Source organism: Macaca fascicularis, chromosome 5, assembly GCF_037993035.2.
Source record: "Macaca fascicularis isolate 582-1 chromosome 5, T2T-MFA8v1.1".
Taxonomy (NCBI): domain Eukaryota; kingdom Metazoa; phylum Chordata; class Mammalia; order Primates; family Cercopithecidae; genus Macaca; species Macaca fascicularis.
The window spans coordinates 108680096-108698492 of NC_088379.1; the positions used below are offsets into that span (position 1 = coordinate 108680096).

At 36.7% G+C, this 18397-nt stretch overlaps 1 protein-coding gene across 2 annotated transcripts in view; it reads right to left on the reverse strand.

The window, feature by feature from the left end:
- SLC9B1 (solute carrier family 9 member B1) overlaps window positions 1-18397 on the reverse strand; it is a 122119-nt gene that overhangs the window by 85769 nt on the left and 17953 nt on the right. Inside the window, exons 3-5 of one of the 2 annotated variants that reach the window (XM_065545283.2) lie at window positions 17872-17916; window positions 3021-3090; window positions 1209-1350 (exon numbers count right to left, since the gene is read on the reverse strand). In XM_065545283.2, coding sequence (XP_065401355.1) covers window positions 1209-1350; window positions 3021-3089 — 211 coding nt within the window. In that variant the 5' untranslated portion in view covers window position 3090; window positions 17872-17916. The remainder of the gene's footprint in view (window positions 1-1208; window positions 1351-3020; window positions 3091-17871; window positions 17917-18397) is intronic. The other variant, XM_005555564.5, reaches the window with a different exon arrangement.

Here is an 18397-nt window from a genome sequence, read left to right on the forward strand (position 1 = left end):
ATTCTATACTTTGTGTATAAAAGATACAGTGTGAATGTAGGGAGTGGGTTGAGAGAGAGAGAGAGACAGAGAGAGACTGATTTCAAAAAAGAGAGTGCAAGAATATGCACCCCCAAATAGAAACAAAGAAAATCTCCTTTTCCTATAAATGTCTCCAAAACTGCAAAATCAAAAATGAAAGAAAACAAAGGGGGAAATGAGTTATATCTAAACCTAAAGTTTCAGTTCTGATGTTCTAGAACTCCTCTATTAGCTCCTGAGCAAACTGCAATCCACAATCAGTGAATAATATTTGGTAACTAATACATTTCCCTCTCTTCCACAGGCCCTGGCCCTACTCCTAGTAACTGCTGTGTAGAAATTGCCTACTAAATAGACCAGGTCATGGGAACATGTGTATTTACGAAGGAGTTCCATCACTTACACTGGCGATGAGGACTATTCAAGCTCACAGAAACTTTGATTCAAGGCCATCAATATATTGATATAAATTAAAAAGCAACCTTTACTAATGAAAAAATCAATGAATAAAATTTGCTTCAAAAGTTTAAAGTTAGCAATCAGCAAATAAGAAAATAAAAGTTTAAAACTTCAATTACTTGTGCTTCATCATTTTTAATCAATTTTTTGTTCTCTATAGAGAACAAAATTCTGTATACTTCTTGAAGCCAAAATATCTTTCTCTCATAGGTTTAATCAAACAGAATATTTAGAAAAAAAAAACACAAGAATATCTCTTTTGTAAGTATTTGCTGACAACAACAATATGCTTTAAAATTGTAGTGGGAAAGCAAGTAACATACAACTTTTTACGAGGTTGCAGTTGTTTTAAAACTTAGGGCCCAATTTTAATAAAAAACATAATATTTCCAAAATTATAATGTTCTTTCTAGCTAACTTAAAAGTAAATGTCAAAGTAGGTTTTAAATAAAACCCTTTAATCAATGATGTTTCTAATCCCAAAAATTTAACATAAAAAAGTATGACAAATATTAAAACATACACTTCCTAGGCAATATTCTGTGTTTGTTTTTGTCTTTGAAAGATTCAATAAAATATTTCCTCTTTGTTCACATATTGCTTGTAACAGAGCTGATCATCTCATCTAGAGTATATCGATTAAGTAGTGTCTTTGTTATCTCGTGTTTTAATATTTATCAAACATATTTATCATTTTCTCTTCATTTACATTTTCTTGTTTCACATACCATTTGTAATAATTCTATTCAATGCTCCTCTTAGAGGACAAGAAATGTATGTCTTCTTTTTTGTCTGTGGTTTTATTTCTTCTGTATCTGATATGACAGTTTTAGTTTCTTCATGTGCAGTACTGTTAGGATCAATGAGACTCTGTAGTAAAACAAGAAAATCTTTAAGGAGCTATACTTTTTGTATAATTTTATGAATGTACTAAACCACCAAAGTTTGGAATTAAATTTATATTATCACTGTCAATGCGAGGAATCACAGATAGAAAAGAAGATTCATGCTCCATATCAATAGCTATTTGGGGATGTAACAGCAGTATATTTTGCAGGGTACCTTGATTTAACCTTTTATAGACTTGTGTCCCCATCATTTTCAGTCATTTGTGTATACTGAATAAAGGTGCCTACAGTATGGTCCATCCTCTATACACATCCCAAAGATTATTCACCAAAACTTTTGTGAAATGAAAATACAACTCAATTAGAAAGGAGGTGAAATATAATTTTACTTGGATTCATCTCATTTGATAAATTTATATAACTGAAAGAAAAATGAGAAAAACATAGGTCAAGACTTCAGAAATTCAGGCATGCTTCCACTAATATTTATAGATAACATATTAAATAGTGCAAGGGTATACCTTAATCTCCCAGGCCTTTTAATGGTAACCTAATTATGAAACTGCTGATTTGGAAAAAACAGGAATCTTTGGTTTGTGAGAATATTGAGAAACTTCTTCCAATGTAAAAAACAAACCATAAACAATGATGACAACAATAAAACACCAGAGTAGAGTTAACTCTGCAATAGAAATCTCCCAAATTTGCCTTATGATTGTCATGGGTGGGTGGGTGTGGGTATGTGTGTGCCAGCAATTTGAGTGACTTGATAATACTTTGAGTGAGTGAAAGAGGGAACATCACATCATCATAGGAAACAATAAAAAGGCTAGAGGGCATGGACACATTGAGGAAGGGAATTTTACATGTAATCACTAAGGAGACAGAGATGTCAGAGCAGCTGATGGCTACAAATGAATTATGTAGCTCTTTAAGATCAAAGTTCTTCAAATCTGATCATAATTAACCTATTGGAGTTCTGGTATAGAGGTTGTTTCTAAAAATTCTGTTACCACATAGACACAATGGTGAATTTTTATTAAGGTGAGTGAAAGGTCATATATAGTAAAACCATATTATTTTAAGTTTTATTATTTTAGAATTAGTAATAAACTGATATAGACTAAGATGACTTCTTCATAGATAATTAGAATAAATGGTGAATATTTAAAATATTTTTAAAAACAACTTTTTGACCATTAAGAACTATCGAAATCTGTATTTTTTAAAAATATGAAATTTACAATTCTAATTATAAGCAATTATTACTAAGTAAAACCAGATCAACAGAAGGTCTAATGACTTGCTCTATATAAATATAAAAATGAAAAACTTGAGTCTCTTCAGAATACACAGCACAACATTTTAATTAATCTAGACTTGTCTTTGCCTCCGTTTAAGTTACTGAGTTTTCCCTGAATGTGGCAAGAAGTAATAAGTGACATTTTTCCTTATTCCTAAAATCTGTGCTCTTTAGCTCTAAAATGCACCCCTTTCCATTTGTTTCATTATTTCTGCTCATTTTCTAGGACCTATTATAACTAGCTATTTTTAAATTTACCACTATTCATTTTTAACCAGATATATAAAAGAAATATAAAAGCAATCTATCTAATAAGTAAACTTTAAAAATAAATTTTAAGATCAGATTGATTTTATGTCATATATTACAATATACTTTTAAGTTTTTACCTGAGGAGTTGTAGATGTTTGGAAGTTTTCATCCTCCAAATGTTCATCTTTTGATTCTGTGGTGTGCATGCTAAGATTTAAAATAAAAATACTTTAAAAGAAGAAACAAAGCTATAAATCCATATGAAAACAAACATGGTTAAGTGGGATTAATTTTTAAAGGATTTTTGTTCTAAAGTTGTATCATAGTGAAGTCAGATATCTTTATAGTCAACACAGATCCAAATATTCATCTTTTAACATTATTAACCAAAGCCATACGCATAAGTTTTAAAAACCATTATCATATAGAAATGTAACATTTCTCAACAGTTCATAATGCTGGCCCATATCATAGAATCATGTATCAGAAAACACATAAATTTATTTTATGCACTTGTGTGTTTGAGTTAATATCTACTGTTGATTTAATCTATCTTCAGTCGTGATCCTACATAAAAGACTCCAGAAAAATTTTAAATGAAATATGACCAACTACATTAATACCTACATCTATAAGTTACTGATACATACTATCTTTTTACATGGTCCATTTGAAGGATCTGTAGATCCAACATTTAAACTTATCTATAAAGTGTTATTTTGAAGAAGAATAAACTAGATTAATAAAAGAATAATTATTTCTGATAACTTTTATTTTAAAGTATCTGTTGTTTCTTTTTTTTTTTCCTTTTTTGCTTAGCTTATTAAGGATAAATTTTTGGACAGCTTTCTCTTCTTTTTTTTTTTATTATTATACTTTAAGTTCTAGGGTACATGTGGATAACGTGCAGGTTTGTTACATATGTATACTTGTGCCATGTTGCTGTGCTGCACCCATCAACTCGTCAGCACCCATCAACTCGTCATTTACATCAGGTATAACTCCCAATGCAATCCCTCCCCTCTCCCCCCTCCCCATGATAGGCCCCGGTGTATGATGTTCCCCTTCCCGAGTCCAAATGATCTCATTGTTCAGTTCCCACCTATGAGTGAGAACATGCGGTGTTTGGTTTTCTGTTCTTGTGATAGTTTGCTGAGAATGATGGTTTCCAGCTGCATCCATATCCCTACAAAGGACACAAACTCATCCTTTTTTACGGCTGCATAGTATTCCATGGTGTATATGTGCCACATTTTCTTAATCCAGTCTGTCACTGATGGACATTTGGGTTGATTCCAAGTCTTTGCTATTGTGAATAGTGCCACAATAAACACACGTGTGCATGTGTCTTTATAGCAACATCATTTATAATCCTTTGGGTATATACCCAGTAATGGGATGGCTGGGTCATATGGTACTTCTAGTTCTAGATCCTTGAGGAATCGCCATACTGTTTTCCATAATGGTTAAACTAGTTTACAATCCCACCAACAGTGTAAAAGTGTTTCTATTTCTCCACATCCTCTCCAGCATCTGTTGTTTCCTGACATCTGTTGTTAGATTGCCATTCTAACTGGTGTGAGATGGTATCTCATTGGGGTTTTGATTTGCATTTCTCTGATGGCCAGTGATGATGAGCATTTTTTCATGTGTCTGTTGGCTGTATGAATGTCTTCGTTTGAGAAGTGTCTGTTCATATCCTTTGCCCACTTTTCGATGGGGTTGTTTGTTTTTTTTCTTGTAAATTTGTTTGAGTTCTTTGTAGGTTCTGGATATTATCCCTTTGTCAGATGAGTAGATTGCAAAAATTTTCTCCCATTCTGTAGGTTGCCTGTTCACTCTGATGGTAGTTTCTTTTGCTGTGCAGAAGCTCTTTAGTTTAATTAGATCCCATTTGTCAATTTTGGCTTTTGTTGCCATTGCTTTTGGTGTTTTAGACATGAAGTCCTTGCCCATGCCTATGTCCTGAATGGTATTACCTAGGTTTTCTTCTACGGTTTTTATGGTTTTAGGTCTAACATTTAAGTCTCTAATCCATCTTGAATTAATTTTCGTATAAGGAGTAAGGAAAGGATCCAGTTTCAGCTTTCTACTTATGGCTAGCCCATTTTCCCAGCACCATTTATTAAATAGGGAATCCTTTCCCCATTTCTTGTTTCTCTCAGGTTTATCAAAGATCAGATGGCTGTAGATGTGTGGTATTATTTCTGAGGGCTCTGTTCTGTTCCATTCGTCTATATCTCTGTTTCGGTACCAGTAACATGCTGTTTTGGTTACTGTAGCCTTGTAGTATAGTTTGAAGTCAGGTAGCGTGATGCCTCCAGCTTTGTTCTTTTGGCTTAGGATTGTCTTGGAAATGCGAGCTCTTTTTTGGTTCCATATGAACTTTAAAGCAGTTTTTTCCAATTCTGTGAAGAAACTCATTGGTAGCTTGATGGGGATGGCATTGAATCTATAAATTACCTTGGGCATTATGGTCATTTTCACGATATTGATTCTTCCTATCCATCAGCATGGTATGTTCTTCCATTTGTTTGTGTCCTCTTTTATTTCACTGAGCAGTGGTTTGTAGTTCTCCTTGAAGAGGTCCTTTACATTCCTAGTAAGTTGGATTCCTAGGTATTTCATTCTCTTTGAAGCAATTGTGAATGGAAGTTCATTCATGATTTGGCTCTCTGTTTGTCTGTTACTGGTGTATAAGAATGCTTGTGATTTTTGCACAATAATTTTGTATCCTGAGACTTTGCTGAAGTTTCTTATTAGCTTAAGGATATTTTGGGCTGAGACAATGGGGTTTTCTAAATATAGAATCATGTCATCTGCAAAGAGGGACAATTTGACTTCTTCTTTTCCTAACTGAATACCCTTGATTTCTTTCTCCTGGCTGATTGCCCTGGCCAGAACTTCCAACACTATGTTGAATAGGAGTGGTGAGAGAGGGCATCCCTGTCTTGTGCCAGTTTTCAAGGGGAATTTTTCCAGTTTTTGCCCATTCAGTATGATATTGGCTGTGGGTTTGTCATAAATAGCTCTTATTATTTTGAGATATGTTCCATCAATACTGAATTTATTGAGCGTTTTTAGCATGAAGGGCTGTTGAATTTTGTCAAAGGCCTTTTCTGCATCTATTGAGATAATCGTGGTTTTCGTCTTTGGTTCTGTTTATATGCTGGATTACGTTTATTGATTTGCGTATGTTGAACCAGCCTTGCATCCCAGGGATGAAGCCCACTTGATCCGGATCCAGCAGCACATCAAAAAGTATCTGTTGTTTCTACCTCCTCTGTAATCTTTGCTAGCTTTGAATGTAGGAAGGGTAACTTTTCTTAAAAATATCTTCTCTCAATTTTTGAGTTGTTTTAAGAACAAAACTAAAGATTTCAAGTTTTAATTTTTAGATAGTCTATATTACCATATCATGTAGCATTTCAAGTATCTATACTTTTCTAAAAGGAAAACAATTTTAGTAATGAAAAATTTTAATAAAAAGGAAATGAAAAGGAACATTAACATTTGAGTAGCTATCATATGTTAACTGCTTTACATCTATTGTCTTACTGTAATGAAGTAAAATATTACTGTGTAAAATCCTATAAAGAATCAAAACTGAAGTTATAACTTTATTAAAGCAAAAAATAACCTTTAAAATTTTTGATTAGAAACTTAGATCTAAATTCCTTTAAAGTGTAGTTCCATTTTGATTCAAGTGACTGTCAAAATTATTATCTTATCATTAGAATGAAGTATTAGTCTATTTCCATGCAGCTATGAAGAGATACCTGAGTCTGGGTAATTTATAAAGGAAAGAGGTTTAATTTCACATGGCTGGGGAGGCCTCAGGAAACTTAAAATTATGGTGGAGGGGACCTCTTCACAGTGTGGCAGGAGAGAGAATGACTGCAAGCAGGGGAAATGCCAGACACTTATAAAACCATTAGATCTTGTGAGATTAACTCACAAGATCCAATTACCTATACCTTGTCCCACCCATGACATGTAGGGATTATTACAACTCAAGGTTGAGATTTGGGTGGGGACAAAGAGCCAAATAATATCATTCTGTCCCTGGCCCCTCCCAAATCTCATGTACTCACATTTCAAAACACAATTATGCCTTTCCAACAGTCCCCCAAAGTCTTAACTAATTCCAGCATTAACTCAAAAGCCCAAGTCCAAAGTCATGTCTGAGACAAGTAAAGTCGCTTCTTCCTATGAGTCTATAAAATCAAAAGCAAGTTAGTTACTTCTTAGGTACAATGGGGGTACTGGGAGAAATTGGCCAAAACAAAGGGGCTACAGATCCCATTCAAGTCCAAAATCCAATAGGGCAATCATTAGACCTTAAAGTTCCAAAATGATCTCCTTTTACTCCATGTGGCACATCCAGGTCACGCTGATGCAAGAGGTGGGCTCCCATGGCCTTGGGCAGCTCTGCCCATGTGGCTGTGCAGAATTACAGTCCCACTCTCTGGTGCTTTCACAGGCTGGTATTGAGGGTCTGCTGCTTTTCCAGGCACACGGTGCAAGCTGCTGGTGGATCGACCATTCTGGGGTGTGGAGGATGGTGGCTGTCTTCTCACAGCTCCACCAGGTAGTGCCCCAGTGGGGTCTCTGTGTGGGGGCTCCAACTCCACATTTTCCCTTTGCACTACCCTAGCAGAGGTTCTCCATGAGGGCTCCATCCCTGGAGCAAACTTCTGCCTGGATATCCAGGCATTTCTATATATCCTCTGAAATCTAGGTGGAGGTTCTAAAAGCTCACTTCCTGACTTCTGTGCACCTGTCAGCCTAACACCACGTGTAAGCTGCCAAGGCTTGGGGTTTGCACCCTCTGAAGCAATGCCAGAGCTGTACCTGGCCTCCTTTAGACATAGCTAGAGCTGAAGCAGCTGAGACACAAGGCACCATGTCCCAAGACTGCATAGAGCAGGGCGGCCCTGGGCCTGCCACAAAGCCATTTTTCCCCCCTAGATCTCCAGACCTGTGAGGGGAGGGGCTGCCACAAAGGTCTCTGACATGCCCTAGAAATATTTTCCCCATTGTCACGGTGATTAACATTCGACTCCTCATTACTTATGCAACTTTCTGCAGCAGGCTTAAATTTCTACCTCCTTCCCCAGAAAAATGTTTTTTTTGTTTTGTTTTGTTTTTTTGTATTGCATCATCAGGCTACAATTTTTCTAAACTTTTATGCTCTGCTTCCTCTTGAACACTTGGCCACTTAGAAATTTCTTCTGCCAGATATCCTAAATCATCACTCTCAAGTTCAAAGTTCTACAGATCTCTGGGGCAGAGGCAAAATGCCACCAGTCTCTTTGCTAAAGCATAGCAAGAATGACCTTTACTCCAATTCCCAAGAAGTTCCTCATCTGCATCTCAAACCACCACAGCCTAGATTCATTGTCCGTATCACCATCAGCATTTTGGTCAAAGCCATTCAACAAGTCTCTAGGAAGTTCCAAACTTTCCCACATCTTTGTATCTTCTGAGCCCTCCAAATTATTCCAACCTCAGCTTGTTACCCAGTTCCAAAGTCGCTTCCACATTTCTGGGTATCTTTACAACAGCAGCCCACTCTGTGATGCCAATTTACATTAGTCCCTTTTCATGCTACTACAAAGAAATACTTATGACTGGGTAATTTATAAAGGAAAGAGGTTTAATGGACTCACAGTTCCACATGGCTGGGGAGGCCTCAGGAAACTTACAATCATTGCAGAGGGCAGCTCTTCACAAGGCAGCAGGAAAGAGAATGAGTGCAAGCAGGGGATATGCCAGACACTTATAAAATCATCAGATCTTGTGTTGTGATCACATCAGATCACTCATTATCATGAGAACAGCATGGGAAACCACCTCCATGATCCAGTTACCTCCACTTGGTCCCAGCCCTGACACATAGGGATTATTACAATTCAAGGTGAAATTTGGATGGGGACACAGAACCAAACCATATCAAATGACTACCTTGTCATAAGCTATTACATTATGAGGTAATTGGTAAGAACAAGGGAGGTATGTGAATCACCTAAGTTGTGTCATGTTCTGAATAAACAGGCTGGGAGTTAGAGCCATTAAAAAGTTTGAGCTGAAGTGCACATAAATTTTGAGGAGAGGACACAAAGTTAATTTATTTACTTACTAATTTTGGAATGCCTACTCTTCTGGTCTCTGAAGGTAAAGCAGCCAAACAAAACAAAATAAAACAGAAATATAGGCTTCTGCTCTCATGGATCTTATACTCTTGTTAGGAGGAAGGGGAAGACTATAAAAAACATTTTCAGTACCGCAGAAAATAAATGAGGATCATGTGATAGAGATCAAGGTGACATTTGAACTGTGTCCTAAATGAGGAGAAGCTGAAACATAAGTAAGCAGATGGACTAGGAGCAGGCAAACATAACACCAACAATCATATAAGTAGAGACATCAAGAAAGTAGGCAGCATATTTTAACATCTGCAACTATAATGATTAGGACAGCAGGGCTTGGAACTCAGGCAAGCAGACTATGCATTAGAACTTCAAAACCTAGGTAAGGGGTCTGAATAACAGACGTATAGGTTAATAGCTATAAGAGAAGCTTGAGACTGAGTCAAGCAACATTTGTGACTGGCAGTCACTCAATACCTTCTTTATATATCTGCCAAGAGTGGAATTGGTAGGTGGTATGCCTAAAAGCAAGGACTTTGAGCTGAGAAAGAAATGTATTCAACTCTTCTCTTATCTTTTAATAACTGTAGAAAGTGATTTATCTCCATTGGCCTCAATTTCCTTATCTGAAAAAATATATAGTAATGCTTAGTTTATTGGTTATCATAAGAATTAAATTATAACAGCTGATGCCAGTTGAACTATACTAAGCACTTAACATGAATCATCTTCCTCATTTCTCTCAACAACTCTATGAGGTGTTTACTACTATTATCCCCATTTTATGTTCAAACTATGGAAGCGGGAAAGTTAAGTAATTTAACTTTCAATATAGTCAAAAAACTAGCAAGTGGCAGAGCTGGAATTTAAATGAAGCACTCTTTAATATTACTCAGATCTTTGTCAACTTTGGCATTGTCTCTTTTTTCTTTTAACTGTTGTGGTGACATTGCATTATGAATTTAAATTGCATTTCTATAATGAGCACTTTTTCATATATTTACTGGCCATTTGAATATCTTCTTTAGTAAAGTGTTCAAATCTCTTGTCCATTTTTTTGTTGTATTGGATCCCATTTTCATATTGATTTGTTGGAGTTCTTTTTAGGTATTAAAAATATAAATCTTTTATTGGATATATAAAGAGCCAATATCATTTCCCACTCTGTGTCTTGCCTTTTTACGCTGATGATACATTTTTAAAAGATACTTTAATTTGGCCCAATTTATTCTTTCCTTTCTTTATCCTTAGAGCTTTTATTGTTTGATAAATCTTTGCCAACTCTGAGGTCACAAATGTTTATTCTCCTATATATTCTTCCACAAACATTATTGTTTTGTTTCTCACATAGGAAAGGAACAACAATAGGTCTATGGTCTATGATCCATCTGGAATTGAATTTCATACATGGGGTGTGAGGGAGAGATCAAAATTTATTTTTCTCATATCAATATCTAATTGACTCAGCACAATTTATCAAAAATATCATCCTTTATTCACTGTATTGCAATGTCACTTTTTTGTAACTCAGGTAATCACATATACATGAATTTATTTTCATATTCTATCCTGTTCCACTGGCCCATTTGTCTATCCTTATGCTAACATTATGCTAGAGCTTGTATTTTTTTTTTTTTTTTGATATAGGGTCTTGCTCTGTTACCCAGGCTAGAGTGCAGTGACACAATAATAGCTCACTACAGTCTCAATCCCCTGGGCTCGAGTGATCCCCCCACCTCAGCCTCCCAAGTAGCTGGGACTATAGCCACAAGCCATCATGTCCAGCAATTTTTTTTTTTTTAAGTTTTAGTAGAGACGAAGACTCACTGTGTTGCCCAGGCTGGCCTCAAACTCCTGAGCTCAAGCAACCTTTTCGTCTCAGCCTCCCATAGTGCGGACAGGCATGAGCCATTGTGTCCAGCCAGTATATTAGATATTGGCATCTGGTGGTGTTGTACATTCTCCACTTTTGTTGTTCTTCAGAGTTGGATTGATTTTTTGATCCTTTGTATTTCCATATAAATTTTAGGACCAAGTTGTCAATTTACAGACACACAGCTGGAATTTTGACCGAAGTTACATTGAATCTATAGATTAATTTGGGTAGAACTGACATCTTAACAATATTGAATCTTCCAATCTTTGAACACTGTATATTTCTCCATTTATTTAGATTTTATAGATCTTAATAATTTTTTGTATTTTCAATGTAAAGAACAGTATGTCTTTCATTAGGCTTATTTTTAGGTATTTTATGTTTTTTGGATGGTTATAAAAATTTTAACTTTAAAAACTCATTATTTGTTTCTGGTTGGCATACAAAAATACAAATGATTTTCATTCATCTCACTTTATATCAGGCCTTGATAAATTCACTTAATTCTAGTAGTCTGTAGATTTGTTTGGATTTTCTAAGTACATATATATATAGTCAGCAAATATAAGTTTTATTTCTTCCTCTAAATTTTATGCATTTTTCTCCCTTTTTCTTTTGTTTTTCTGGCTTTAACCTGCCATTACAGTTGCTCTAAATGATTGCTAACCTTGGTATTGTCTGTCTTCAGAATTTGTTCTAATATAGATCTGTTGGTGATAAATTCCTTATTTCTTTGCCTGAAAAATATCTATATTTAACCTTCACTTTTGAAAGTGATTCTTATTAGATATAGGTTAGAGTTTATTTTCTTTAATTACTTTAAAGATGTTTCACTGTATTCTGGCTCCCATAGTTTCTGTTAAAAATTTAACTGTCATTCTTGCTATGACTCCTTTGATAATAATAATATCTTTTTTACTTTGACTGATACTAATCACAAATATTTTAAGCAATTTTCCTGTGGTAAATATGCATAAAATTTACCATTTTAACTACTTTAAAGTATATAGTTCCAGGGGCATTATGTATATTTGCATTGTTAAGCAACCATCACCACCATCCCTCTCCAGAATGCTTTCATTATCTCAAACTGAAACTCTGTATGTATTAATTAAACAATAACTTCCCATTCTCCCCTCCTGTAACCCCCGATAGCTACCATTCTCCTTTATGTCTCCATGAATTTGAATATTCTAGGTACTTTATATGAGTCAAGTCATACAATATTTACCCTTTTGTATCTTGCTTATTCCACTTACCATGTCTTCAAAATTTATCTAAAATTTATTCAAAATTCTGTACATGTTGTAGCATGTACAGAATTTCCTTCTTTTTTAAAGGCTGAATAATATGCATTTATATGAATATGTCACATTTTGTTTATCCATTCATCTGCTGATAGACCTTTTGGCTCTTGTGAATAATGTTGCTATGAAAATAGGTGTGCCAATATCTGTTTGAATCCCTGCTTTCAATTCTATTTGGTATATACTTAGAAATGGAATTGATGGATCATATGGTAATTCTATGTTCAATTTTTGGAGGAACCATCATTATACTGTTTTTTTTTTTCACAGCAGCTATATCATTTTATATTGACATCAACAATGCACAATGATTCCAGTTTCTCTACATGCATGCAAAAAGTTGTTATTTTCTGTTTTTTTGGTAATAGCCATCCCAATGGGTGTGAATGGTATCTACTATAGTTTTGATTTCCACATCCCTAATGATTAATGGGGTTGAGCATCTTTTCATGTGCTTACTATTTGCATATATCTTTTTTGGAGAAATATATCTTCAAGTCCTTTGCCCATTTTTATTTTTATTTTTTTGAGACAAGGTCTCATTATGTCACCCAGGCTGTAGTGCAGTGGCATAAACATAGATCATTGCAGCCTTGAATTCCTGGGCTCAAAGGATCCTCTGCCTCAGCCTCCCAAGTAGTAGGACTAATGATGCACACATCCACACCCAGCAAATTTTTGGGGTACAGCCAGGGTCTTGCTATATTGCTCAGGCTGGTCTCAAACTCCCAGCCTCAAAGTGCTGGGATTATAGGCATGAGCTACTGCACCCAGCATCTTTGCCCTTTTTTAAATTGGGATGTTTGTTTCTTTCTGTTGCTGGGTTGTAGGAGTTCTTTATATACTGTAGGTATTAATATCTTATTAGTAATATGTAAATATTTTCTGTAAGTTGCCTTGTCACTCTGTTGATAGTGTCATTTGTTGCATATAAGTTTTAAATGTTAACGTAGTCCAGTTCATCTGTTTTTCCTTTAGTTGCCTGTACTTTTGGTATCATAGCCAAGGATTAAACTGCCAAATCCAGTATCATGGAACTTTCCTTCTATATTTCCTTTAAGAGTTTTAATATTTTTAGTTCTTATAATCATAGTTACTGTAACCTCTTTAACTCAAAAATCTGGATCCCTTTTGAGTCTGTTTCTCTTTTCAATTTTCTATCTTGGCTTAAGGTCATATAACATTGTCTAATACTATGGTTCAAAATTTTTGTTGAAAGCCTGACATTGTGTACAAATTGTACAGTCTCCAGATGATTACTTCTTTTGTAAAGAAATATGTGGAGTAGGGGGAGTGAAAAATCACTTTAACAAAATCAGAGATTGAGCTTAGTTGATAGCTTTGTAATGATCAGTTTTATTTCAATTTGTCCTTGTTCCTCAAGTATAGTCCTTTAGGGATTTTACCCTAGATGATTTCCTTGATAAATTATGGCAGTCTCACTTGATTCCTCCCATATCAGGCATTGTATTAGTCTGTTTTCACACTTCTATAAAGAACTGCCCAAGACTGAGTAATTTAAAAAGGAAAGACGTTTAATTGACTCACAGTTCAACGTGACTGAGGAGGCTTCAGGAAACTTACAATCAGGCGGAAGGTGAAGGGGAAGCAAGGACCCTCTTCACATGGTGGCAGAAGAGAGAAGTGCAAGCAGGGGAAAATGCCAGATGCTTATAAAACCATCAGATCTCATAAGAATGCATTCACTATCTTGAGAATAGGATGAGGGAAACTGCCCCCATGATCCAGTCACCTCCCTCCTTTCATACATGGAGATTACAGGTCTCTACCTCTACACATGGAGATTACAATTTGAGATGAGATTTGGGTGGAGACACAGAACCAAACCATATTGTTCTGCCCTGGTCCACCCAAATTGCATGTCCTTTATACATTTCAACATCAATCATGCCTTCCCAATAGCCCCCCAAAGTCTTAACTCATTCCAGCATTAACTCAAAAGTACAAGTCCAAAGTTTCATTTGAGGCAAGGCAGGTTTTCAAAACCAATCATGCCTTCACAACAATCCCCCAAAGTCTTAATTCATTTCAGCATTAACTCAAAAGTCCATAGACCAAAGTCTCATCTGAAACAAGGCAAGTTCCTTCTGCCTATGAGCCTGTAAAATCAAAAGCAAGTTAGTTACTTCCGAGATACAATGGGGGTACAGGCATTGGGTAAATATTCCTGTTCCAGATGGAAGAAATTGGTCAAAGCAAAGGGGCTACAGGCCGCACGTAAGTCCAAATCCAGTGGGGGCAGTCATTAAACCTTAAAGCTCCAAAATAATCTCCTTTGACTCCATGTCTCACATCCAGGGCATGCTGATGTAAAGGGTAGACTCCCATGGCCTAGGGCAGCTCTGCCTCTGTGGCTTGGCAGGGTATAGCCCCATGCCTGGCTGCTTTCACAGCTGGCATTGAGTGTCTGCAGACATTAGAGGGGCATGGTGCAAGCTGTCAATGGATCTACCATTCTGGTGTTTGGAGAATGATGGCCCTCTTCTCACAGCTCCACTGGGCAGTGCCCCACTGGCAACCCTGTGTAGGGGGCTCCAACCCCACCTTTCCCTACCACACTGCCCTAGCAGAGGTTCTTCCTGAGGCTCCACCCCTGTACCAAACTTTTGCCTGGGCATCCAGTCATTTCCATACATCCTCTGAAATCTAGGTGGAGGTTTCCAAAGCTCAATTCTTGACTTCTGTGCATCCATAGAAGTCAACACCTCGTGTAAGCCACCAGGGCTTGGGGCTTGCAGCCTCTTGAAGCAACAACCTGAGCTGTACATTGACTCATATTAGGCATGGCTGGAACGCAGGGAACCAAGTCCTAAGAGTGCACAAAGCAGCAAGGCCCTAGGCCTGGCCCACAAAACCATTTTCTCCTTCTAGGCCTCCAGACCTGTTATGGGAGGGGCTGCCATGAAGATCTCAGATATTTTCCCCATTCTCCTCATTACTTATGCAAATTTCTGCAGGCAGCTCGAACTTCTCCCTCGAAAATGGATTTTTCTTTTCTATTACATGGTCAGGACACAAATTTTCCAAACTCTTATGGTCTGTCACCTCTTGAATGCTTTGCTGCTTAGAAATTTCTCCTGCCAGATACCCTAAATCATCTCTCTTGAGTACAAAGTTCCACAGATCTCTAAGGCAGGGGCAAAATGCCACCAGTCTCATGATCATTGGTCCAGTTTCAATAAGCTCCCATCTCCATTTGAGATCACCTCAGCCTGAACTTCATTGTCCATATCACTATCCAGGATTTTGATCAAAACCATTCAACAAGATGCCAGGAAGTTCCAAACTTTCTCGATATTCCTCTATTCTTTCGACCCCTCCAAACTGTTCCAACCTCTACCTGTTACCCAGTTCCAAAGTCACTTCCACATTTTCAAGTATCTTTATAGCAGTACCCCACTCTTCGCACTACCAATTTTCTGTATTAGTCCCATTTTCACACTGCTATAAAGAACTGCCCAACACTGGGTAATTTATAAACAAAAGAGGTTTAATTGACTCACAGTTCTGCATGGCTGGGGAGGCCTCAGAAAACTTACAATCATGGTGGAAGGCAAAGGAGGAGGATCTTCTTCACATGGTGGCAGGAGAGAGAAGTGCAAGAAGGGAACAGGCCAGATGCTTATAAAATTATCAGATCTCATGAGAACTCACTATCTTGAGAACAGCATGGGGAAAACTGCTTCTATGATCCAATCACCTCTCTCCCTCAACATGTGGGCTTACAGGTCTGTGGGGATTCCAATTCAGGATGAGATTTGGGTGGGGACACAAAGCCAAACCATATCAGGCATACCTTACCATTTCCTAACTTGGTTTATTTCTACTGTCCATACCTTCCTATACTGGAATAGCTGAATTAACTTCTTCAATGTTACATAACTATAAATAAAGGAATTGGGGCCCATCAGGCAGTCTGACTCCAGAGACCATACTCTTAAAACTAAAGTGCATATAATGTGACAAATATTCTGTGCAAGACATAGACTAAAGCTCTCATAAGAATTTATAGGCTAACATTTAGAAAATGTTGTAATAACTTAAATCTATAAAACATTAAATGATCTACTAAGAAAAGAGAAAAAATCAAACAATTATACAATTTTTTGACTTTTCCATTTTAGAAAATGAACTAGTACAAATAACTTCTCTTGGAAGTAAAAGAGAGTCTTAAGAAAAACTTAAAAATAGAAAACAAAGGGTGAATAAGTCACAGAAGGCTAAAATGGTTTAGAAATAGCTCATTGGAAATCAATTACAAAGCTGTTCAGACCTTTGGGCATTATGCCAATAATGCTATCCATTGCCTTTGAGCAGCCCTCTCCATGGTCCTTAACTCTCGAGTGCTTTCACTGAACACTCTGGAACTTCTGCCAGATGATTATCAAACTGTATTATATTCTCAGCCTCTCTTCAAAGCATTCTCTCAAATTCTGTGCCCTATCTGAAACCAAGCCCTTCCTTTAAGGAGGACACTGCTTCCCCTATGGTCTTCTTACATAACAGCAGTTTATTCACTAAAATTCCTTCTGACACCCTACTGCTATTTCTAAAACTTCTTATATAAAAAAGAAACAAAATCCTTGCTCCTTTGAAGCTTGTATAATTTGACAATACACCTTCCTCCTCTTCTACTCACTGTTACTTACTTACCTTATTTTGATCCCTCCCATTATTCAGCAAAAACATTGGTGCTTGATCCCCATATTTGTAATATTTTCATCTTGCACACTTGGATAATTCATCTACTATCTTGTTTCTTCAGTTCTTTACTTCCTTTCTAATAAAGGAAAGGCCACACTAAAACCTTCTATCATCTGAAATGCTCTATTATTGATAATCATGATTTCAAGCATCTACATCTCTGAATACTACTTCATCTTCTTTCAGTTCTCTTGTTCAGTCGCATTCACTTCATCCCTTCCAATTATTCTTCACTTTCATCAGGATGTGCAGAGTAATGAACCCTTTAACTCAAATTTTTGCCCTCTTCCTTCTTTACTTGTTTTTGTATTCAATATCTGTGATCCATCATCCTCAAAATACTGTTATAAATATCCTAAACTATCTTGAAATATGTTTATTGTTGCTTTGTTGTTGCATATTTCTAGAAACACCTCAATCTAGGAATGCTGCTGCCCTACTCCCACTGATGCCCCTCCCCAGCTGACACACATGCACCCTTTTGCACTGCTGAGGCAGCTGGAATGTGTGAGCAAGCAAAGATCCTCTTGCCACTATCCCAATGAAGCACTCCAATGGGGGTAATTCCCCTTTGGAGTACTGTGGCAATGGACCAGGAACACCTTGGCTCCTGCAGCACACCAGGTTCCTAACCTTGAGGGGCCAGAGAACAGAGCTGAGGGCTTGGTTTCAGACCCCCAGAGCTAGACCACCTAGCCCAGGAGAGCTGAGCTGAGCCTTGACTCCTTAACATCTTCCAGAAATGAAGCCAGACAACTGAATCCACCTTATACCACAACCAAATCCCCAAGGGCATCAAAGAAGATATAAGCAAAAAGCCCTACCTACAGGACAACAGCTTAAATGTTGAAGGAACATAAGCCCACACAGATGAGAAATAACCAGCACAAGAACTCTGGCAACCCAAGAAGCCCCAGTATCTTCTTACCTCTATATGACTGTAGTTGTTCCTCAGCAATGATTCTTAACCAGGCTGAAATGACAGACATATAATTCAGAATATGGACAGGAATGAATATTGACATTCAGGAGAAAGTTGAAACCCAATGCAAGGATTCTAAGGAATACAATAAAATGATATAGGAACTTAAAAATTAAATGGTCATTTTAAGAGAGAACCAAACTGATCTGATAGAACTGAGAAACTTACTACAAGAATTTCATAACATAACCACAAGTATTAACAGCAGAATAGACCAAGCTCAGGAAATAATCTCAGAGCTTGAAGACCATTTCTTTGAATCAACTCTGTCAGACAAAAATAAAGAAAGATGAACAAAAAGAATAAACATCTCTGAGAAATAGGGGATTATGTAAAGAGAACAAATCTACAACTCATCTATGTCTCTGAAAGAGAAGGAGAAAGAGTAAGTAATGTGGAAAACATATTTGAGGATATCATCCATGAAAATTCCCCCAATCTTGCTAGAGAGGCTAATATTCAAATTCAAGAA